Source organism: Saccostrea cucullata, unplaced genomic scaffold, assembly GCF_032062105.1.
Source record: "Saccostrea cucullata isolate Sc308-1 unplaced genomic scaffold, CSIRO_AGI_Scuc_v1 ctg4556, whole genome shotgun sequence".
NCBI classification, from domain to species: domain Eukaryota; kingdom Metazoa; phylum Mollusca; class Bivalvia; order Ostreida; family Ostreidae; genus Saccostrea; species Saccostrea cuccullata.
In genome coordinates, this window is record NW_026931268.1 from 19020 (window position 1) to 44870 (window position 25851).

General features: G+C 32.8%; 4 protein-coding genes across 4 annotated transcripts; all 4 read left to right on the forward strand.

Annotated features, from left to right (window-relative positions):
- Positions 1-7224: 7224 nt before the first annotated feature.
- Positions 7225-8064, forward strand: LOC134232040 (E3 ubiquitin-protein ligase TRIM45-like). Its single transcript, XM_062714013.1, has one exon. The coding sequence runs from the start codon at positions 7225-7227 to the stop codon at positions 8062-8064; it is 840 nt and encodes a 279-aa protein (XP_062569997.1).
- Positions 8065-8125: 61 nt separating this feature from the next.
- On the forward strand, positions 8126-8761 carry LOC134232041 (tripartite motif-containing protein 2-like). Its single transcript, XM_062714014.1, has 2 exons — positions 8126-8427; positions 8530-8761. The coding sequence occupies exons 1-2, from the start codon at positions 8126-8128 to the stop codon at positions 8759-8761; spliced, it is 534 nt and encodes a 177-aa protein (XP_062569998.1).
- A 6950-nt stretch (positions 8762-15711) lies between these two features.
- On the forward strand, positions 15712-16866 carry LOC134232042 (protein wech-like). Its single transcript, XM_062714015.1, has one exon. It carries the CDS (start codon positions 15712-15714, stop codon positions 16864-16866), a length of 1155 nt encoding a protein of 384 aa, XP_062569999.1.
- A 6820-nt stretch (positions 16867-23686) lies between these two features.
- On the forward strand, positions 23687-24733 carry LOC134232044 (uncharacterized). Its single transcript, XM_062714017.1, has one exon. The coding sequence runs from the start codon at positions 23687-23689 to the stop codon at positions 24731-24733; it is 1047 nt and encodes a 348-aa protein (XP_062570001.1).
- Positions 24734-25851: the final 1118 nt, after the last annotated feature.

Consider the following 25851-nt stretch of genomic DNA (forward strand, 5'->3'; position numbering starts at 1 on the left):
ATTATTTTTCCCTTTTATAGAGTACAAATGTCAACTTTTATAAGACCTTTTCTAAGACTTCTAAATACCTTGTATCTTAAAGATGAGTGAAATGAAAATTGTTGCATGAAAAAATTTCTTTCCTATGCTTCATTTTAATACATTTCAAATTAAATATTAATTTTTGGAGTTATCCTTCCTGGCTGAGGATCGGATATCCTTAAAGATAAATTTATGTTTTATGCTTTATGTACTTCAAATGTAATCTATCATTGGCCTCTTTATTATAGTTTCATCCAATAGCTGTTCAGCATCCTCTTAATAATTTATATTTTTGTCGAGACTGGTTGCATTTCCCATACTCTACCCTCTTCCACCCTGTTGTTTAATTAATTTACAATTTTTGTTATTGATCGATTTATATTAGTGTTGGCAACGAGTACCCGATGAACCGGTTAACCGTCGAACGATGCGAGTATCGGTTAGTAAAACTGCTATTCGGTTACTCGCATGAAAAAAATCTACATAGTAAATGCATATAAAAAAGGGATGTCAAAATATTAATTTTCTTTAGTCGAACATTCGATTGCATTATCCGAACAATAGTCGACTTTTCGGAGCATTTATTATTTTTTTGATAACAAAGTGTTTTTGAAAGCTTATTAATTAAAATGAATTGGAAAATTGAAATAAATTGGAAATGGGGAATTGTAAACACACATTATCCACACCTCCGATGAAAATATTAAATAATGTTTGTTCAATTAATGATTGCCTAAGCTATATATCAAAATGTCTTTTATGTAAGATTTCTGTTTTAATAATTATCGAACTTTAAAACTTCACGGTTATGCAAATATAGTGTGTTCCTAAGCAATTGAAATTCCTAGAGTTTTTTTTATAAATATAATTGGCGCAAGTCAATTAAATAATTTTCATAGTCCAGTATAGCGTTACATAATTTACTACGTACAATAACAAAAAAGTCAGTGATTGAGAAATAATTACCTCGGTATGTAATATACTGTATTTTCCATATGTACAGTGCGGAAAATTATTGATATACTGTGACTGTGTTTGAGCTCTTATTCGTCTTAAGAGATACACTATACATGCAACTGTATAGTTTGAGGAAGGACGCTTTTCAATTTTGAAATGAAAATTCCATTATCACTCCCTTTTCTTGCTTTTATCTAATATTCGAATGTTGTTTCATTATCGATCGTCAGTCCATTCGACTGACAGTCGAATAGTCGACTATTCGTTGACATCTCTAATAAAAAATGATTGTTTTATGATTTATAAATGTACATATACTTACATATTTCCCTAATTTTAGGTACCGTTAGACTTGATGTAATACATGGTTGTAGTGGATCAAATTGTTTTGATTAGTTTTCACAGTTTATATAATTAATAGCTTTGATTGCTTGGGGTATACAACTTGTGAAGGCCTGAGTTATGATTACCTCATTTGATAATTTAACGAAATGCCGCCACAGACTAATTAAGCTTGGAGTTGTAAGAAAAAACAGTTGATTCAAAATCTCAACAAATTAACTATTAATTACGGAGAATGTAGATAAGGAAAGCATAAGGAAAGCAATTGTGAGACGGTGATTGACGATGTCTGTATTTGTCTTCTTGGTGTGTAAAATTCCTTATTTTCTTTAATTCAAAATTCGTTGACAATATCGTATGTGTGTATTGTAAATATAATGTCCATATACAGTACATTTGAGTATTACTACAAATGTACTACCGATAAGTAAAGCATATTAAGATGAATAAAAGATGTGGATACTTTTACGAAAAATCATCCGAGTAACCGGGTACTCGATCGGAAGATGAAGCGAGTAACCGGTTACTAAAAATCGTCCGATTTGCCAACACTAATTTATATGATATATATAGGCATATATTTAGCAACATTTTTTGGTTTTATTTCATCACCTGAGAGGCCCCTTCGGCGTATGTTGTTTTATTGTAGCTATGAAATATTTACTCAGAATGGTCAGTTTTTGCTTAAATGTATTAATGTTGTATTGATTGGCTTCCAAGTTATTTTTTAAAAACAATTAAGATTTAAAAGTCATTTATAATGCACGACACACTTAGATTCATATAAACAGTCCTGTTGTTATTGGCGAAAACTGAAGACAGTTGTCTGGATTAAATTCTTGGTTCATCAGAAAAATAATCTTTGAGTGTGAAAACATGTATCATTTTTTATTGGCTCACATTTTATTAAGTTGACCTCTGAACTTATGCTATAGAAAGTTGTTTTGTGAAATTTCATTGCAAACGCTCAAGGGCTTCTCGGGATATCTTGCGGAAACAAAAGTATTCCAGACAGACAGAAAGACAGCTAGACGGACAGACAGACACCTAGACATTCACAGACAGACAGATTTTAAAAGATTTTTGTATATTCCTATGCATTAACTTCGATCATCCATTGTAGTCCCACCCTACCTCTGAGTGGATGACTTGACTTAACTTAAATCTACACTATCTGACAATAATGTCACATGGATTTCATCTTTCCCGGCCAACTGGTTCTTGAGAATATTTTTCAAAAATGCCTTTTTTTGCTATAAGTTTCTCCCCTTGGGGGACGGAGTGGCCCTTATTTGAACAAACTTGAATCACCTTTATCTAAGAATATTCTGTGCCAAGTTTGGTTGAAATAAGCCAAGTAGTTTAGGAGAAGAAGGAAACAACAACAGCGACAGATCAAGGGCTGGTTGCTTATCATGATCATGTAAACAGTTTTTTTTTATCTCAAAAAGCAAAAAAAGATCGATAAAATAGGAGATAAAACTAGAATATTTCACTTGTTTGCCATAGAACGCTAATGATATCAACTTATGGTGGTAATTCTTTTTTCTTTTTATAAAAATTAGAAATACTTTTTCCGCCTGGTATTAATTTAACCTTTGTACACGGACATTTGTCCCATCGCATTTAATAGACATGTAAGACATAAAGTGAAAGTCTCGAAAATCTGTGTAACGTTCTACCCGTGGATTAAACAAAAGTAGGGATTCCTAGGAATTATAACCTAGTGAAAAAATACGTCTACAGTTCATGCAGTTACACGATAATTAATTTAATGTCATTAATTTTACAAGGGCGGCAACCTATCCAGTAGTTGAAATGGTATACCCTTTCTAACTACAAATAATAAATATTATTAATTAAAATAGACTACCTGCTACATTGTATATGTACATGTTCAGATACATGTTAATATGGTACTCATATCAGTATACATCATGGATTTTTAATATTAATTACGAAAACATTAAACTACAATGAATTTCTTACGAGATTTAATACAAGTAATTAAGGTAAGTCACTCGTCAGCTTTTTAGAAAAGTTCACGCAGAACCTCTGACTTAAATTATTTATTAAGATTCAATTTTTATAAAATATTTATAATCAATAATGTATATTTTTTAACATTTATCGAAAAAAAAAAACTGCTTATAAATCTACAAAGAAGCAAGATTTATGAGTGACTATATCTTGTGGTTGAAGGATATTCAGCAGAAATTTCTGCAAATCTGCACATTTATTAAATTATGTCTTGAAACTTTAGCCTCACATACTTTTACTCGAAGAATATTTTCCGTTATGATTTTGCAGGAATATTTAATATAGGTCTTAATTTATATTTTTAGAACAAGTTTTACATCTTCCCACGACAAACCTTGCCAAGAAATGAAGATATATTAAAGAAGTCAAGATAAAAGAACTATATGCGGTATATTGCATATGTTTGCCCCCACAAAAGTCAAATTTTGAAAACTTCCTGAAATGTGCTGAATTCAATAAATTGTACGAGAAATATACGTTAACAGAAAATATTATAGTTCCAGAGCAGTGTATTCACAATTTCTGTTTTTATGACGTCACAAACTAGTCCGATTTTATATCCTTTTTCAGAAAGAGGACAAAATGGGCAAAATTTCAACAATTTAAGCTTTAAAATTTATAGAGCGCATGTGTGTTCAGGAACAATATTGACATATTTCATTGATATTATCATTCTACACATTATATCAAAATATTTATCCTGAACACACATGCGCTCGGTGACTTTTATTTAAAATATCGACGAAATATGTACATTTTTCTGCAAAATTCATAAAAAACTGAAATTTACGTCATATTTGTGACGTCATTGCGTACATATGACGTCATTACTTATGAAATTATTTAGTGCTTTGAAGTCAGCTTATACTCCCCTGTTTAAGGACTTAATTAAATATTACTCCATCAAAGTTTGATTTTGGGGGGGGGGGGGGGCAAATGTTGGTTAATACCGCATATAGTTCTTTGCACAATTTTTTTGCCTGAAAATCACATATTTTGACCAAAATTTCAAAATTAACATCACTGACCTCAACTTTATCTTTCATTATTTTAAACTACTCGATACTTGTGACTGATCAGCACTTAACTCCTAAAAAACTTGATATAAGAAAATATTTTATTGCCTATTAAGTTTTTTAATACCCCAAATATGTTAATTTTTAGTGCAAAAAGGTTCAAAAATAAAAAAAAACGCGCATTAATTTGCAAGATTTGTTCAATGATAAATATTATACAAACTATTTTATGTAAGATAAGATTAAATTTATTAACGTAGTAACATATGATAAAATAAAATTAGAGATAAAGTATTAAATCAAAGAGTTAACATTTAATTGCAAAAAGGTCAACTTAATTGTACCATAGATCAGTAAGATGTACACTGACCCCCTATTTTCTCTGCGATTTTAAGTCATACTATAGGAGTACTTATCCAAAATATACTTCCCAAAAAATCCTTGATTTAACAAATTTGACGAGTGACTTACCTTAAATTGTATATCGCGTAGCTTAAATTTCATCAATTCCATTTGACAATCCTTATTTAAGATGTTGAATACAGATAATGCAGAAAAAAAATCAGATTTAAATCCCTTTTTGCACATAGACAGATAATAAATAGCTTACAGTATAAACAATGTTTACCTGTTGGTAGGCCACGTGATCTAAATTCTGTCTAAAAAGAACAAATTGACGGCTGCCATAACTATTAGAAGCAAGGTAATATTTACAAATTCCTAAAAGTATCAATATAATGATATGATAAATAATTGAAACCTTAGAAATTTTATCTCAAGAATTGAGATGATCTACCTATTAAACCATTATCTAATTGTTCAAATATTAAAACAACTGTATAACTGGAATGCACCTTTTTAAAATGGCTGATTTCGGGAAGGAAGGACAAGAATACATCATTTCATATGTTTATTCAGTTTTGATCAAATTAGTTTAAATTGTTGAAACGACGATCGAAGGCCAGGGAGATAATCAACAAAAGACAAAAATATTGTGAGGCAAATTTCTTTTCAAGAACCTTTTGGCCAGAAAAAACCGAAACTTTTGTGGAAACATCTTGGAAAGTATAGATTTCAAATTGTTTAAATCCTGACCCCCTAGGGAATCTTTTATATTGTTTCATATTATATAGAATATAGAAACAAAATGTCCAGGGAGCACATTGCTAACCTGAGCGCATTTGCTGGAAAAAAAAAGCAAAAATCAGTTCAGTTGAAAAGTTTACATGGGGTCTGGAGACTTGAATTTTATATTACGACATATATCAATAAAGCTATATATCTATTCCTATGTAAAACTTTGATCCCCTATTGTGCCCCCCCCCCCAACTTGTATTTGCTAACAAGGTCAATGTATCGACAATAGAATTACAAAATGGTGACTTTAAACGAGACTGCTAATGTTCTTGTTTTATCAACTTGTTTGTCAATAATTTACCTTGTATTGTACATACGTATACTCTTACGTATCGAATCAGCTGAGAGATATAAACTCCGTATGCAGATGATGAAGGTATATTGCTGCATAAGTAATGAAAGTTGACGATTGAAAAGTTAAAAGTCATCACGTTTATCATAAAGCTTTGTTGTTATATTACAGTAAACGTCTTTTTCAAGTAAAATATCCAAATATGAAACAAATATGTCAGACTCTATGTTATCATTTATCTCATGCTCACTGGGATATCGGATTGCAATAAGAATAGAAATAAAAATTGTTAATTGACGAGTTTAAGGCCACAACAAGTACTTCTTCTTTTCACGTTTAATATTGTTGACAAATTATGCTTTCTGTGAATAAAAAAAGAGTCTGCTAATTTCGGGGCGCAATTGGTACCTATAGGAATTTTAATAAATTATGGATAAAACGCATAGTGTTATGGTGTTACATAAAGCACATAGATATTGTCAATCAGAAACTCAGATTTTTCCTTCTTTCCTAATTTCGATGTAAAAATTTAAATAGCCATTGTGATCCGACCGCACCAATTGGTGTCATAATTTGAATAAATTTGAATCTGTTTTATGTCGTCAGGAAGTTTTCACATATTATCATTTCTAGTCCTGTTCTTCTTAGAAAGATTTTAAAATACGCCCATCCATTTTTCACTATTTCTTATGTATCTCCCCTTGGAAGAGAATATGGCCCTTCATGTTTCTCAATCCAAGGATTTTCTAAGCCAAGTTTGATTGATATTGGCCCACAGAGTCTTGAAAAGAAGTTGAAAATATAATCATGATAAGTTTATGGCAACGACAACAACAGTCAAAGGACAAAAATAATTATAATTCCTATTATTAGCTCGTACATGTATATGAAACTAAAGCAAAATTGAATCACCATATCTTAAAACTTCAAACAAAAACAGACTATTTACTAGAAGATAAAAGTATATACAAAGTTCAGTCCTCTTGTTGTCACAGGTTTATGCTATACAAAATAAATGTTATTTACTTAGTTATTTATTTAAATATTGTCTTTTTGATAAGGTTAAAAATATATAATGAAGAATGGAAATTCATGCTAAACACGTTCATTCTCTACCCAGTGAATTTGCCACTCTATTTTCTAGATGTTTTTGAACCAATATTATTCATGCTACATGAATCTTTAAATGAAGATGTTATTCTTAAATATGATTCCACAATGGAACGCTAAACAATCCGGAAAACTCGTTTAAATTTTGAGATTACATAGTCTATTATGGTATGAAATTCACAAATGTTATTTTTTACCAGCTGAATATACAGTAACTCTTTTTTTCAGGGACACAATTTAATAATGAACCCTAATACCAGTTCCCAGGACGTGTTGCGATGTGACCTGTGTGAGATCGCTGTGGTACAGATGCACTGTGATACATGTCTTGTCAATCTGTGTAAGGCATGTGTGGGAGAACATTTTTCTTCTAATCTCTCAAAATCCCATACAATTGTTGATTTCAAGGACAGAAACTCTACTCCAGTTTACCCTGGATGTACATCGCATGATAATGAGCGATGCAAAGTGTACTGCAATCAGTGTGACATTCCAGTTTGCACATCTTATCAACATTTAGGTCATAAATTATCAGAAATATTGGAAGTCTTGGATGAAAAGAAGCTTTTGAAAAATAAAAGTGAATTAAATAAGGACATTTTTCCAACTTACCAGGAAATTGTCAAAGATTTACAAAATAGAATAAGTCAGTTGGAAAAGGAATATGAAGATCTCTTAATGGAAATAACAAAACATGGAGAGGAATGGCACAGAGAAATTGACGAACTTGTCAAGAAACTCAAAGCGGAAGTAGATGAGATGAAAAACACACAGTTACAAACTCTTCAGAATCAACTGGATGAAGTAAAAAACAAAGTTCTTGAAATCAAAGAAGGAATCAATTTCATTGAATTTGCTGTCAATTCTTCTGATATTTCCAAGTTATTTAGTGGTTCATTAAATGTAAACAAGTATAGAAGATTACCAAATAAAATTGTACTTTCTTTCCCCAAATTTATCCCAGGAAATATCAATAGAGAGAAACTTAATGAGCTCTTCGGAGTTTTGTCATCAGCTTCTTTCCATGAAAAGAAATACAGCATGAAGGCAACTCAAAAATCAGTAGAAGATGACATCTCTACGCCAGTCAAACAACTGCTTCGTAATCCAGAGAATATCACCACCATAGACACTTGCTATTTTTTTTAATCTTCTCCAAGTGGCCTGCCAGAATGAAGAAGAAGTATGGACAACTGGAGGTGACAAAACCATGAAGCTCTTTAGCATTAAACAAGGATCACTACTCAAATCAATCACAACTAAGTCAGGGAACAGACCATCCGACATAGCAGTAACAAATAGTGGAAATCTAGTTTATACTGATTACAGTCTTGGAACTGTGAACATAGTTAAGGATAAAAATATAGTGGAAATGATCAGACTACAAAACTGGAAACCTCAAGGTGTCTGCATCACATCCTCTGGTGGATTCCTTGTTACTATGGAGAATGAATCTAGCAAACAATCAAGAGTTGTCCGTTACTATGGTTCCGTACAGAAACAAATTATTTAGTTTGATGATAAGGGCAATTCCCTTTTTTCATCTTATCATGGGCAGCTAAAATACATCTCTGAGAATAAAAACTTGGATATCTGTACATGTGTGTCTGATAGTGGAACTGTGGCAGTAGTTGTGGTCAATCAGGCGGGAAAATTTAGATTTAGGTACACAGGTGTAAATCATGCTCTTAATGCCATAGCACTTAGTCCACGAGGAATCACCACAGACAGTCAGAGCAACATTCTTATAGCCGATGTTTACAATTGTTGCATCCACATTATAGACCAGGATGGACAGTTCCTCCGCTACATTTACTGTAAACTGAGTCAACCCTGGGGACAGTAAAATTCATCGAATGAGAAACAAAAAATTAATGAAAATCAAATTTTAGCAGCAAAATCCATTACTGCACTATAACAGCATTACATGAACAAGTGTACAAATAGCTTTATGCTGTAAACAGATTTGTTTAATTTTAGGAATATGATTTTGGCATCATAATAAATGGACAGTGGAAATGATGATAATCCAGAGGTGTAGATGTCAGATGTGTTAAATTGTTATTTCTGTTGATAACATTTACAACTCAGTTTTGAAGGTTAATTTAATGTGCTGTTTTTAATTCTTTACCGTTTTTTTTTTACTGATTCAACATTCAAAATATAGTTAAAATTATTATTATTATAAATAAATGTCAAGACAATCTAATTTTGAATGCAAAATTTAATGCAGAAAAAAAGTTTACTTTGAAGGTATTATGTAGAACTGAAGGTGTAGTACTGAACAAGTATCTTTATCCCTGGAATTTGAGAAATGGTACATACATTAAGACAGATATAATTTTTTTCATTCTTTGGGGAGCGAAATTCTTCATACTTTAGTTTTATATCCTAAAACAAGCTTTGATTTTAACTATTGCAGAGAATTTTGCTAATACATATGTAGTTTTAATATATGTTGCATTTACAATAGCAGTAATTTTAATTCTATTTGAAAGTACCTATTCATAACTTGGACATGTTTGATGAGCAAACACCTCTCCTTGTTTTTGATTGTAGAAATTGAATAATCTATTTTAATTTTTGAACAATATGTATGAAGTCTCATTTGATTGTTGGATTTTACAAGAATATGGTTTAGTTAATTTGTTAGACATTAACATGATACATGTATATACATGTATGTAACTTTGCTATTAGCAATGTCAATTCGGTGTGATTAAACAATATGTTATTATTTTTTAATGACCAACATATTTGTAAACATTTGTTAAAACAGATAATTAAATGACTGCAAATTGAATTGATATGTAATAATGATAATTTCCATATACAGTGTATGATTGGAAAAACAATTTTCCATTGTTTCACATGTTAAGAAAATAGATTTATGTTCCTTCTTAATTTCCTTTCTAGCTAGTACAAGTAAACAAAAAGTGGCAAAATATTTTCATGTTATAATTAAAAATTGAAAAAGAAAGAGATATTGTATACATAGTTGTTATGGCAAATAAACAATGAAATATATGATTGCCATTGAATAAAATGGGTTTCTATGGAATATGTTATATAGAATATATAGAAATAAATTATATAAAACATTACATTCTTATTCACTTACATCAAAATTACATGCTGAATGGAATTGAATTAGAAAAAAAATCATTTTTAATGTTTGGTTGCTTAGAGGTTTTTTTTTAGCTCACCTGGCCCAAGACCATAAACAGAGAATAGACTTATGATTATGATTTTGAATAGCTTTTTTCGTTTTGTTATCAAAATTATTTCAAAAGTTATACAGATTTGAAATTTTGACTTAAGTCTGTTCTTAATTTATGGTCTTGGGGCAAGAGCTGAACGCTCAAGTTAGTTTTTCTGATCACAATTTGTCCGTTGTCTGTCGTTGTCGTTGTAGTCGTTGTCTTCGTCGTCGTAAACTCACATTTTCGACTTCTTCTCAAGAACCACTTGGCCAGGAAAGACGAAACTCATGTAGAAGCATCCTCAGGTAATGTAAATTCAATTTTGTACAAATGATGACCCCCGAGTAGAGTGGGGCCACAATGGCTGATCAAAGTTCAACATAAAAATATTTAGGAAAAATCTTTAAAAATCTTCTTCTCAAGAACCACTGAGCCAGGAAAGATGAACCTTGTGTGAAAACATCCTCAGGTAGTGTAGATTCCATTTTCTTCTAATCATGACCCCTGGGGGTAGGGCGGGGCCACAATTGACGATAAGAGATTTTACAAAGGAATATACAGGAGAAATCTTCTTCAGAACCACTGGGCCAGGAAAGATGAAACTCATGTAGAAGCATCTTCAGTAGTGAAGACTCAATTTCAAAGAAATCATGACCTCCGGGGGAAGGGCGGGTTCACAACTGACGATCAAAGATTTATATAGGAATATATATTAAAAATCTTTGAAAATTTACTTCTCAAGAATCACTGGGCCAGGAAAGATGAAACTTATGTGAAAACATACTCAGGTAGTGTACCAGTAGATTCAAGTTTGTTCAAATCATGACCTCCGGGGGAAGGACGGGACCACAATGGAGGTTTGAAGTTTTCCATAGGAAGATATACATCAGAAAATTTTTAAAACTCTTCTTTTTAAGAACCACAAAGCCATGATTGTTCATATCTCTATGCAAGCATCCTCATGCAGTTGATTCAAGTTTGTTAAAGTCATGAACGGAAGTTTGGTAGGGTGGGTCACAATTTTAGATCAAAGTTTTGCTTCGAATTAAGGAATTTTTTCCCCAAGAACAGAAACGTCATGTTTATCATTTTGATATTGAGGCATCCTCAGCTAGAACAAAGTCTTACTGGTTCAAATGAAGGCTTCCGGGGGTAGGGCTGGGCCACAAAAAGAGGGGGGGGGGTTAAATGAATAAATAAGAAAAAAACATTTGCTCAAAAGCAGCAAAGGCATTTGTTGTATGGAAGCATCATCAGGTAGTTGGTATTTTAAAATTCCAGACCCCCCCCCCCCCCCTCATGTAAACTTCTCAATACTAAAGTGATTTCTGCTTTTACTTCCTAACCAATGTGCTCAGGTGGACGCTGTGGCCCATGGGCCCATTGTTGTTGCTATGGAAAACATTGAATAAATAATTATACATTCCTTAAAACTATGTTCTGTTTTTTTAACCAAGATTGAGTAATGCAGATTGTTACTGACCATTAATTAATATCATTCAAATGATTATTGCAGTGATTTTCAAAAGATGCTGTTGCCATGTTTGCTTCGTTGCTAGGCGACTTTGTTGTATGGTTACCAACGAAAACTTTTTCTTTAATTGAGTGTCACAGTCAATACTATCTCTTGAACTGATGTGAACAACTTTGCAGAGAGGGCTGAATATGACAAATAGCATTTGTTGTTCTTTATTATATGATTTTTTCAAGCAATCTTATGTCCATTGAACAGTTTGTCCCCTCTATACAAAGTGACTATATATGCAATATAAGTGAACTGCATCTTGTCATAATTATATTACATATTGCATCTATGATGTCAGATTATATGGGCTAATATACAGGATTTCACCTATATTAAAATCAGATTCTCTTAAAAGATTTGTAACTTGCATGTCAACATAATCATCTTGCATGTTGACATTATTTTATTACATGTTGACATTATTTTATTGCATGTAAACATAATTTATTTTGCATGTAAGGGGTAGAAATATGCCACCATAAAACGGAAATAAAAAATAAGAGCCGGTATATACACAAATATTTGGGTCACTGCACACTACGATTTAGCAACAGGATCGATAGGACGCCCGCCATTACTATCTGAAGTCAGGTAATGTTTAATAACATAATGCTTAATGATAAAATTTAATGTTTTCCTTGAAATTTTTTTAGAGAATTCACGTAAATATGAATTCTTTACGCGTTTTTTTTTTATTTCAACCATTTGTACGAGTAAAAACTAATTTTTAAAAAAGCTGATTTTTTTTATTATGTACAGTGATGTAAGCGGTAACGAATATTTGCCAGTATCATTTTTTTGTTTATTAAAATACTCTAGAAAAGTATATCGATGGATTTTAAAAGACAAAAATAATACAATTAATGCTTCAATATTCTACCCCTATGTTTTTGTAATATCTACATCATTTCCCGAAGCGAAACAATGACCTATATTTGAAGCAAATGAAATGAATGAAAATCATGTCTCAGGATGGTTTGTTTAATTTTAATGAAGCATAAAGCACGACAATTTTCAATTTGTTGATTTAAGATTAAAAACCTTTAAATTAACAAATAATGATTACATTATTACACACTTGTACTTAATGTAGAATTTTCCTGTAGGCACACTTCTACAATAATTTCGATCAGCTAATTTTAGCAACATAAAAGGACTTGTTTCAATACTGAAAAATCAATTCAAAAATAGGAAAATTAGTGTGTGCGTGTTGTTATGACATCTCTGTTCCTGTACCATTCGTTTAGCTGAGAATTTTGGTACCTCTTATTTGAAAAGCTTAGAAATACAAATCAAACAACAACCAGGAAAGTCTGGATATTAAAAAAATTGAGGATCTAGATTGCGTTTAGAATGAAACAACAAACCGATTTGCTACCAGTAAAATGACCGTATAAAGGACAAGATGACAAATACCCAAAACAGTATCTAAATTCTTGGAATTTGATCACACTAATAAAGGATGAGGTGACTTGCGGCTCCTCGTATATTGACAAAAATTAAATGTCTAAATTTTACTCAAATTTTTCTATGTAACTTATCACAGATATGTGTACCTTTATAGAATACTATTTTTAACTAAAATAGAAACGTGATTTGAAAGATATAGATCTTAGATTGGGGTAGGGGTATCATGTTTACATTCAATTCCCATTGCATTTTAACCCCGCCCCACTCTTTGAAGCCCTTAAAATATACGAGCGCAGATAGGTACAATTTTCTCCTTTGGCTGGTCACTGTATTTCATTGAAATCTACCTATATGTGAAAGGAGAAAATTGTACCTAACTGCGCTCACATGCTATTTTTTAAAAAATTGTAAAATCTAGTTGCCCTTTCCCATTATAAACAGATCAACGGAACTAGGTTTTCTGACGTAAGAATGAATTCATATGCTAATCGAGGCACAAGCGATACTTTCTAACTGACCAATCAGCTAAATGAAATTCGTTACGAGTGAGTACCACAAAAATACTATGAAACATGCTTGGAATTTTACTGCTATCCGATATTTTTTTTATGCATTTGAGTCGCAAATTAGACACGGATCTACATATGTACCATTACCAAATATTTACATTCGCTGTGTTTGTCAAGTAAGATTACTGTGAAATTGATTTGAAGAACATTTTCGTGTATACTCACGCGTAGAAATATACGCGGAGAAACGTGCGTTAATGTGACGTCACAATGAGACTGCAGCGACGTTAGTAAAATGCAATAATATAGGACAGCAAGAAATTCAAATATTGTCCATATTTTAGTTGCCTCCAAACAGGTAAAATGTAAATATAAGGAATGTTTTTCAGTTTAGTGTGAATTATTGGTGTGTGAATCACACAGACTTGCACATAGGCATATTTTTCATGAAGCGCTAGCGCGCTTCATGAAATATGCCTACGTGACAAGTCTGTGTGATTCACACACCAATAACTCACACAAAACTAAAAAAACATTCCTTAATTAATATACAGTTACTAACAATTGATAGAATATACATGAAATGCATTAGTTTTAAGTTTTGTAGCGTGTTTGGTGAGCAAATCGCTAGGTCTACACGTATTCCCGAGTATCGGTGAATACAAGTTTCATGTGCATTTCTTGTCCTAAAACCATAAATGCTGAAAATCCATGCGTATTATTAAGTATAAACAGCATTGGCTGACCATTATAAAAGTTTGAATAACAGGTAAATTGACCTAAACCACGTGTCTGCGATAAAATGTAAACGTACTAAGCCAGCATGTTTTGTTGTTCTGTCATCGGATTGGACAATGACTAAGTGCGAAATAATAACAATAACCATATAAGGTCTTCTCGAACACGCATATCCCTCTATTGTACTAAGACCCGCCCATTATCTTGCCATAAAAGAAAATATTCGCACAAACCTGACCGAATTTAGCTGTGATAGGGTCTAAAAAATCAAAGATAATGCAGTATTCCTTATTGTTAAAATGTGTCTGAACTACTGAAACTATTCAAAAGGCGTCGTATTTATTCACACATGTTTTGAAAACTATCAACATCGTTGTAGATTAAATATAATTCGTCGTGGAAAAAGGGGCCCCAGATAGCAGTTATGTCACATCATCCTTTATAGTATTGTACGTGAGAATGAATAAAAACCATTTATTTCAAATATCAAATATAAATCGATCTTTACATGTAATTGCATGATCCAAATAAAGACATCATTTTAATTACCAGTTTCATTTTTTTACCCTACCAAATGGAACTTTTGTCTTTCTAGTGACGCAGTAAGATTAAACTCCCCCACGGCAATTGCCACTCTGCTTTCCAAATGAAACAATTTTGAAACCTAGGTTGATCATGCCTTACAAGTCATTTATAAATACAGTGCATTATTTAACCATGTCCTGATTTTAGAATGAATTTTAAGCAATCCGAAAAATCTGTTATTTAATTAAGTAAAAACTGAGTTTTATATGTTACATAATTCAATTGGTTTTAGCAAATCTTTTCACCAAATAACTTTAAGTGCAATAGTATCTATATATTTCAGTTGTGAAAGTTTGATTATGGACCCCCGTACCAGTTGCCAGGATGTGATGCGATGTGACATGTGTGAGACCGCTGTGGTACAGATGCACTGTGATACATGTCTTGTCAACCTTTGTAAGGCCTGTGTTGGAGAGCACTTCTCTGCTGATCTCTCAAAACCTCATAAAATTGTTGATTTCAGGGATAGAAATTCCACTCCTCTTTACCCTGGGTGTACATCTCATGATAAAGGGCGATGTAAAATGTATTGTAAACATTGTAACATTCCTGTTTGTACCAAGTGCATTGCATCTGATCAACATTTAGGTCATAAATTATCAGAAATATTGGAAGTTCTAGATGAAAGAAAAGGCAAACTAAGCAAAGATCATATTGAATTAAATGAGACAATTTATCCAATCTACCAGGATTTTGCCTCTGATGTACAAAACAGAATGAGTCAGTTAGAAAAGGAATATGGGGATCTCTCAACAGCCATAACAAAACATGGAGAAAACTGGCATAGAGAAATTGACATACTTGTCAAGAAGCTGAAGTTGATGAGATGAAAAATACACAGTTACAACTTCTACAGGAAAATCTGGATGAAATAAACGAGAAAATCTTTGAAATCAAAAAAGAAATCAATGTCATTGATATAGCTGTTACTTCTCAAGATGTTTCCAAACTATTAAGCACTACATTTAATGTTGATAAATATAAACATCTACCACATAAAATTGTTCTCTCCTCACCAACATTTACTCAAGGAAGAATCCATGGAGAGCAACTAACTAAGTTGTTTGGAGCTTTATCATTTACTTCACCATTATCAGACAGGAAATGCACCAGTATGAAGGAAACACATCACAAATCAACAGAAGCTGGATTCTCTCCTCCAGTCAAACAACTGCTTGATCAGCCAGAAACCGTCATCACCATAGATACTGGGTATACAGACCTATACAATGTGGCCTATTTGGGTGATAACGAAATCTGGACAAGTGGAGAAGACAAAACTATGAAACTATTCAGTATCAATCAGAGATCATTACTCAAGTCAATCACAACCAAGTCAGGTAATGTACCATATGATATAGCAGTGACAAAAAATGGAGGTCTAGTTTATACTGACAACAGTGATCGAACTGTGAACATTGTGGGGAAAGAAAAGATAGAGGTGATCAGATTACGAGACTGGAAACCTGACAGTGTTTGCAGTACCTCTTCTGGTGAGCTCCTGGTTATCATGAACAGTATTGATGACACACAAGCAAGAGTTGTCCGTTACTTTGGCTTAAAGGAGAAACAAACCATTCAGTTTGATGATAAAGGTAAACCTCTTTATTCACCTGGTCCTTTTTACAGATATGTTACTGAGAACAGGAATAAGGATATCTGTGTGTCAGATGATAAAAATAGAGCAGTAGTGGTGGTCAGTCAGGCAGGGAAACTGAGATTCAGGTACGCTGGACATACTCCTGCTCCAAAGAACCAACCATTCAGTCCACGAGGAATCACCACAGACAGCCAGAGTCACATCCTTACAGCTGATTTTGACAATGACTGTGTCCACATCATAGACCAGGATGGACAGTTCCATCGTTATATAGACTGTGGACTGAGTGAACCAAATGGACTGTGTACAGATACAGATGACAATCTGTTTGTTGCTCAATGTGAAACTGAACAAGTGAAGAAAATCAAATATCTGCAGTGAAATCAATCGGTGGGATATAGGCGATAAAAAAATTTGACATTAAAAATCTGCAAAAAAAATATTTATGCAGATTATTAATGTGTTATAGTTTTAAAATTAAAAAAATAAAGAAATGTTAAAAGAATATGTATTTACTGTTAGTTTGAGCCGAAAATTGTGAATCACTCCCGCAATTGCCACATTATGGAGATCCTAAGGGTTGTAGACCTTACCCAAAAAAGGAGAGGGCTACATTGTTGCATCTATTCTGAACATTTCAACTCTTTTAGTAAACTTCTGAAAAACTGTCATTACAGTTTTAACTATTTAGTACATCATCTCTCGCAAATATCAAATAACATACTAGTCATTGCAAAACACATCCACAATTACAATGATTATTGATTGATATGCATATTCATGTATGTATAAAGTTCAAGAGAACATAGCAAATTATGGACATCAAAAATATTTACAGCTTTATATGCATATGAAAATGTGACAATGATGACCTTTTTACCCTGACTTTAATTGAATCTAATTTAATATATGACATTGTTAAGTATTTTAACTACATTCATAACTCGTGATGTAATATCCTGTTTTGGCTGCCTGTTTAGTCTGGTCAGTACCGGTGTGGACTGGATATGAGGCTGTAGCTATAGTTTATCTGTCCAGAGTCAGTGTAAGGAGCCAGGGATAATAATTTGCATACAATGGCACTGTCTGTCTTTTCCAGTGTGGCTGTTTGCTCACTGCTATTTAGAGCTGGGAAATGCTAAAGTGGAATTAAAAATTAGTAGAACTACTATTTATACAATTTAAATACAGAATTAAATATAAATGCCAGTCATATTGCTTTCCTCTTTGTAGCATGAGAATAATTAAATAAACCCTCTATATATTTATATTCTAAATATTATAAATATTTCATTATTTTACATTCTGTGAGAGCAAACACATCTTTATTGTGGGGGTAAATTTTGGACACCGAGTTCAGCACCCCAAACTTCAGTCTAAGGTTGACAAAGGTGACAGGTAACATGTTCTTTATCCTCAGACAAACCATCACATCCCTGAAATAAAACAGAAAAAATAAACAATTTAGGATGTCAAAATGCTGTGTATTCTGACACCGGTGATCTATGATACAAGACTTTGTGCAATTTTGAATAAAACTGAATGAAAATTAAGTTTATATGGTTGATAGCAAAACAAAGTTATTAGTATTTTTTATTGTAAAATGCAGGAATATTCTTGGGGGATTAAAATTCGTTTTCACTGTAAACAATTATTCACGGAATTAAATAACTCATATAATTTCATATGAATTTTATGTTGAATAGGTTTATTTCAAAACAGAAAAAAATTATAAGCCAAAAGAAAACTTTCTTGCAAGAGTAATGAAAATTTATCTCCACGAAAAATTCTGCTTCTATAGTACTTCTATGTGTGATGCTTCATAGAAAACAGAATACAAGTATAGGACTGTAGTACTCATTATACATGTAGTAACAGACTCAAAATGATTTAAAAGCTCTTTTTATAAAAAAGAAATTGTTAAAACACAAGTAAAACTCTTGTATGACCTGCTGTGTTCTAGTGGCTGGACTGAGGAGACAACATGGAAAGGGGAGGTAATGTAGCTTTCTCCGCTGACAGAGTAGGACATCAATGTAAACTGTAAGTAGAAGGACATAGGCATCGGAAGTGAAATGAAGGGGGGGGGGCTAAACCAACAAAAAGGTAAACTCTAATTTTCAATGCCTATATTATGTATATATTCCTACGCCCCCCCCCCCCCCCCGGTTCCGACGCCTATGAAAGGTAAAAAATACATAAAGCAAAAGAGGTCTTAATCATCATGATAGGCAGGCCAATACGTTCACTGATCTTGTCAGTAAACTGGGTATGTCTAAATTGTCATAGGAGCCATCTGTGACAATAACTCACATCTCCTATTTCAGGCAAAATACTCAGTACACTGGTTGTGTCTGAATTGTCAGTCATTAACCCAGCTTCGGCGTTTGAAGAGAAGGCATGTTGTCGGTTGACGGTGGTTGTTTTCGTTCTTGTGTCGGTGCGTTGTGTCCCGGGGGACTCGGGATGGGAGATGCCATTGGTCTGGCATATCAGTTTTGTATTTGGATGTTTTGCTTGAGGGAAACGTTGATGATGGTCTAGTGGCCAAGCTCTGTGATAAACGTGATGACTTGATCTTTCCAATCGTCAACTTAAGGATGCTTATGCAGCGGTACTACCTTCATCGCCTGCTTACGGAGTTTATATATCTCAATTGATTTGTTACGCAAGAGCGTGCTCTGCGTGTGTACATTTTCTAAAACGAGGTAAAAAATTGACAAACAGTTTGATGAAACAAAAATATCAGCAGTCTCGTTTAAGTAACTAGTACTCCGATCCTCAGGTTCTTAAAATCAGACATTGACTAATTGAAATGCTCACAAAAATGTCTCTGAATTCTGTGCATGAATTCTCCGAGTTATGTGATTTTACCTGCACCAATTCTTCAAACTTCATCTCTGAAGTTAAGGACATTGGCAACGTTTTTGGCTTTCGTATAGAATTTTTCAAGATTTTTTTGAACAGGTTTAATGGTACCAAACATGTTCAATTCAGGTCCTTTTTACCCATCAAGCCAGCCTTACTTTACAGATTTTGTCAAATCAATGTTTTAAATTTACAATTTTCAATGCATTTTCTATGTAAAATGTTGATAAAATGGGCCTATATTATTTTCAACCATATGTTTTCTCCAAAAACCATTCATTTCATAATGTTTGTACATAAAATACATTGTTGAAACCTTATTTCCGATGACATGCATATACTTTGTCTGAAAATGCAAATATTGAAACAAAACACAGAAATACCAGCACTGTTCTTTAATTTTGAGTTACTTCCCTTAAAATCTAATAAATATTCATTATGATCAAGAGACTGGTTGTTTGTTTCTATTCTTTAATTTACTTTATTGGAAGCGAACTGTCATAAAACATTTTTGCAAGGAATTATAGTAACTTTTAATGGTGTCTCGTTCACTTACCCTATAGAATCGTTCTCATTCGGTCTACCTAGCTATCACCACTTTCAGCATAATTATTTCACATCTTTGCACTTCCCTGCATTCAAGTACCTATTCTAAATGACGACCTGTTGACTGTCTGTCCCCTCAAATCTAAATTCTACAGTGCAAATTTAACTATATTCAATGAAAAAAAACGCGATTAAATTCCATTCAAGTAGAATTAAGCTAGGGACTATATTTTGTGCCGGAAGGTTTTTTAGACGAAAATGATCAGTTTTTCCATTTTGAACTATAACAGTACTGTTAATTTTGGATTCCTATTTTTCCATTCTGGTTGAACACAAATCTGTTTTTTGCAGTGAAATGTGTTATGCTGGTTCTGAAATATCTCTTAAATTATTCCTTATGAATTCTATCAACGAAGTGTGACAAATATAGTAAATATATTCTGAAAATCCGGGAAAAAATCGAGCCGATTTTAACTTAAAATTGACACTTTATTAGTAATATCGGAAAATTTGCATCATATACCCAAACTTTTGATGTTTTTTACTAAATATTCAAGATAATTTTGACCTATTTGCTTAAAATCAGAAAAAGTTTAAAACTTCAAAATTATTTTTTTGCTTATTAAATTTTCAATGCCAGAAAAATCACTTTTTATTAGTGCAGAAAGGTCAAATAATTGATTATGCTAAGCAATTTGAAACTTTTTCTTAGTCACAATATTTAAGTGTCTTTTTCAAAACAAACTTAGAGTTCATTTGTTTCATGCTTTAAATCGATAAAAAAATTGGAGGGAAATGACACAAATTTCAGTGCAAAAAAGTCATATTAAATGTACTGTAGCGCCAAAAGAAGCGCATTGACCCCCATTTTTGGATTTTAATTTCAATTAAGCTATGTATATAGACACTAAAAATATACTTGGCAAAAAAGTTTAAGACTTTAAATATCAGGATCGAACGTCGTTAAGATTCCGTTTGGTGGATGAACAAAATGTTAGCAAAAAAACTCTGACAAATTTAAATCCACATTGCACATAAACAAGGAAGTAAAATATCCAGCACTTTAAACAATAGTTACCTTGTATGTGTGTCACATGATCAGAATAAACCTCGGCAAACTTTGTATGGCGATCAATAGGACGGCTGCCATTGCTTTTACAAATCAACTACATGTAGGTAATACTTACATTCTAAAAATTCTTTAAAATTTTGTATTATAACGGTTTGCTATTTCGAATTCATATTAGTCTGTACTATAGTGCAAATCTGACTTCTCCAATGTTACGCTGAAGTGCCATTTTAACTTCCAGTAAAAATGGACTTCTAATTGCATGATTAAAGTTAAAAGTTAAAAAAAATATATCACTGAGAATACGAACCAAGATATCTATTTAACTGCCAGTGGAGTTAAAGCAGTAATGGTGGTCATCAGGCCGGGAAACTGAGATTCAGGTACATATGTGCACTTGACATACTCTTTCTCCAATCAACAAAGCATTTAATCCACAAGGAATCACCACAACCACTCAGAGTCACATCCTTATAGCTGATTATTACAATGACTGTGTCCACATCATAGATCAATAGACCAGGATGGACAGTTCCTCCCTTACGTAGTCTGTACATTGACTGAACCCTGGGGACTGTGTACGGATACAAATAACAATTTGTTTATTGCTCAGTATGGAAAGAGAGAAGTGAAGAAAATCAAATATCTGCAGTGATATCCATCAGTATACTATAGACGATACAATAGTGTTGACATTTTAAATTCTTCTGAATGAACATTTTTCAGATTACACATTTGTCTTACCTTTGCATTGGTCCTAAATGTTTTTTTTTTTTTAAATTAAAAATATTATTTCATGAACATATTTTAAGAATCAGTTTTCTCCCAGTAAACCAACTATTTTTCGCGTCATTTTTTATTCGCGATTGATCAGTTTTAAATCAATCTATGAACATGATATAATTTAGAATATGAATAACATTCATAAATGATATCTTATGAATTAGGACCCAATGCATAATAAAATGTACACAAGTTACCAAAAAATTGTATAAATGGTCATGAACAATCATGAAAATTAGTGGCATTTATGTGATACATGTATTTATAATTGTACAAAGTAATTTAAAATGTAACATGTTTTTTTTAATCTAAACTGATAGATGTACTATGTTAAAAAAATGTGTTTCTCTAGCTATCATGAACAATTGATTAAAAAGAAGATGTTATTTCATGTACATGTATCATGTCAATCGGAAGTGAGAAAAATGCCAACGATAAGAAATTAATGATATGAAAATGATAATTTGCTATTTCCATAAATAAATAAAAGAATGAAAATTGTGACAAGGTAATAACAGTAAGAAAATCCCTTGACGAGTAAGTAAAAATTTGTACTGGTATCAGCAGGTAAAGGGGATCACCTGATGTAGAATGTATACACAAAAAGATAAACTAGACTCTACCATGTGTACAGATCGAGACACAATTAGCAAGTAGCTTTAATCAAGAGGAACGATACAACACATGCCACATTACGATCAGAAGTCAGGTTATAAAAATTAACATCATCTTGTAAAACCTCATAAGGGTAAGTTAGTATGCTATTTCCTTGAAAATTTCATCTTAATAACTCACTTCAATATAAATTGTTTAAATATTTTTTTTGAGTCGTTCGTATGCAACTTAAAAAAAATAAAATAGAATAAAAAGCCAAAGATAATACAAAAAACTGTTTAACTATAAATAAACTGACCATTATTTGCATGATTGATATACGGAAATAATTTGATCCTCTTTTCAATAAATCACAGTTCTGCTGAACATTTTCTTTATTATGGGAATCAGTTGTCTCTGATAACGCTGTTTTAAGAAAACAGTATGTTCATTCCATCTTTACCCCCCCCCCCCTCCCCACTTTGTATCTTAAAGTCTTTCAGAAGATAATTTTTCGAACCAAAACTGATCATGTTACGCAAATTTTTAAAGAAGGGGTCATTCCACTTTTTTAAAACCTGGACTTAAAGTAATCTGGGTTCTCCTATCAGATAGTGAAATTAAAATAAGATACATGTAATAGTTCAACATGTTGCAAAGTTATTTTTTTGTACCTATAATACAATTAGAGCTAAACTTACTTTTTATTTCAAAGACACGACTTTAATTATGGACCCCCGTACCAGTGCCCAGGACGTGATGCGATGTGACCTGTGTGAGACCGCTGTGGTACAGATGCTCTGTGAAATATGTCTTGTGAACCTGTGTAAGGCCTGTGTGGGAGAACATTTTTCTGCTGATTTTTCAAAACCTCATAAAATTGTTGACTTCAAGGTCAGACAAGTAACTCCTGTTTGCCCTGAGTGTATAGTTCATGAAAAAAGGCGATGTGAAATGTACTGTAAGCATTGTAACATTCCTGTATGCACCAAGTGTATTGCATCTGATCAACATCTAGGTCATAAATTATCAGAAATATTGGAAGTTCTGAACGAAGGAAAAGAAAAACTAAGCAAAGATTATATTGAATTAAACGAAGTCATTTATCCAACCTACCAGGACATTGCCTCCGATGTACAAAACAGAATAAGTTGGTTAGAAAAGGAATATGGAGATCTCTCAACAGTCATAACAAAACATGGAGAGGACTGGCACAGAGAAATTGACAAACTTGTCAAGAAACTTAAAGTTGAAGTTGACGAGATGAAAAATACACAATTAAAAACTCTACAGAAACATCTGGATGAAATAAACAAGAACATTTTTGAAATCAAAGAAGAAATGGATTCAATTGATAAAGCTGGTACATCCAAAGTATTTAGCATTAGATTCAATGTAGATAAGTATAAACAGCTACCACATAAAATTGTTCTCTCTTCACCTACATTTACCCCAGGAAGAATACATGGTGAGCAATTTCGCAAGCTATTTGGAGCTTCATCATTAACTGTCCCATCTCTTGTGAAGAGTTGCTACAACATGAGGATAACACATCAAAAATCTCCAATCAAACAGCTGCTTGATGAACCAGAGACTGTCACCACCATATACACTGGGATTCCATACCTTGACAGTGTGACCTGTCTAAATGATGAAGAAATCTGGACAAGTGGAGATGACATCACCATAAAACTCTTTAGCATTAATAGGGGATCACTACTCAAGTCAATCACAACCAAGTCAGGGAATTCACCGAATAACATTATAGTTACAAAATGTGGAGATCTTATTTATACTGATTACCTTGACAAAACTGTGAACAATGTGGAGAATGAGAAGATAGAGGAGGTGATCAGATTACAGAACTGGAAACCTAACGGTGTCTGTAGTACCTCCTCCGGTGACCTCCTAGTTATCATGGACAGTGATGATGACAAACAAACAAACGTTGTCCGTTACTCTGGCTCCACAGAGATGGAAAAAATTCAGTTTGATGAGATAGGTAAACCTCTCTATTCATCTGGTCCTTATTACAAATATATTACCGAGAACAAGAACCAGGATATCTGTGTGTCTGACAGTAAAGCTGAAGCAGTGATCGTTGTCAATCAGGCCGGGAAACTGAGATTCAGGTACATTGGAAATACTCCTGCTCCAAAGAAAAAATCATTTTATCCACTAGGAATCACTACAGATAGCCTGAGTCACATCCTTACAGCTGATAATAACAATGACTGTGTCCACATCATAGACCAAGATGGACAATTCCTCCGTTACATAGAATGTGGACTCTGTGAACCTTATGGACTATGTACAGATACAAATGACAATCTGTTTGTTGCTCAAATTGAACTTAAACTAGTGAAGAAAATCAAATATCTTAAGTGAAGGTCATTGGTGTTTTATAGCCAATAAAATATATTTGACATTTAGAAATTTGAATAAATATTTATGCAGACCATAATTGTGTTAATGTCCTGTGTTTTAATTTCAATAATAAATTTATTTCATAAAAATATTTCAAACTTTAATCCTTAAATCAGTTTTTCTTCTCTCTCTTTTTTTAGAAAGGAAGTATGGAATATTTTTATATTAAGTCCCATTCGAGAATTTTTCATTCATATAGAGACGTCACCGTATGCTGGCGAAGGGCTTTAAATCAAGACCTTTACCCGGCACTCGCAGGGCCACTGAGCAGTGAGGGATCTTTATCGTGCCAGCGCCTACCGGGACACGGGACCTACATTTTTAAAGTCATATCCGAAAGATCTGTGACATTCACATCTAATGCCGAGCGCTTGACTAAGGAACAGTCAGTACCTATGTTTACGTCTTAGGTTAACGAGAAACGAAACCGGACCTCCTGATTAGGAGAGACAGGTATCTAAATTGACAAAGTAATCAAATCTCTCAACTTGCTTTGGAGTATCACTATAGAAAATATTTTACGTGGATTTTTTTACCATTAAACTATTTACTGGGCTGTTTTTGTGTCCTGTGATAAGGAAGAATTATGTCATGTGACCAGTCAGTATGTTTAATTAGTCAATGAAATCTCAAAATCTAAAGCACATGTACAACAAAACTATCAAAAAACCTCAAAGTGTCTGTAAGTTCGAGATGCTGAAACTATGAATCGCACGAATCTGCAGAACTTTGACATATTTCTGGTATTCAACACATTGATGTTACAGATATTAAATTCGAAATTTAACATTAACTCATCTGTCCTGAGAACTAATCGTTAGTATACCGGGTGTGTCAAATTGTCAGCTCAGCTGTTTTAGACATTAATATACCTCACCTATTTGACTACAGAAAGTCAGTACACTGAGTGCAGTTGTGTCCACATTGTCCACTTTGACAGATTCATGAAACACACAGGTATCCAACTGGACATTGTCTCCATGAGCTTAATATATTAATGTAATAATTCAAAATAATTAACAAAATGAAGTAGATTGTGAAATAGAGATGAAATGAAGCTGTATCGACAATAAGACTTG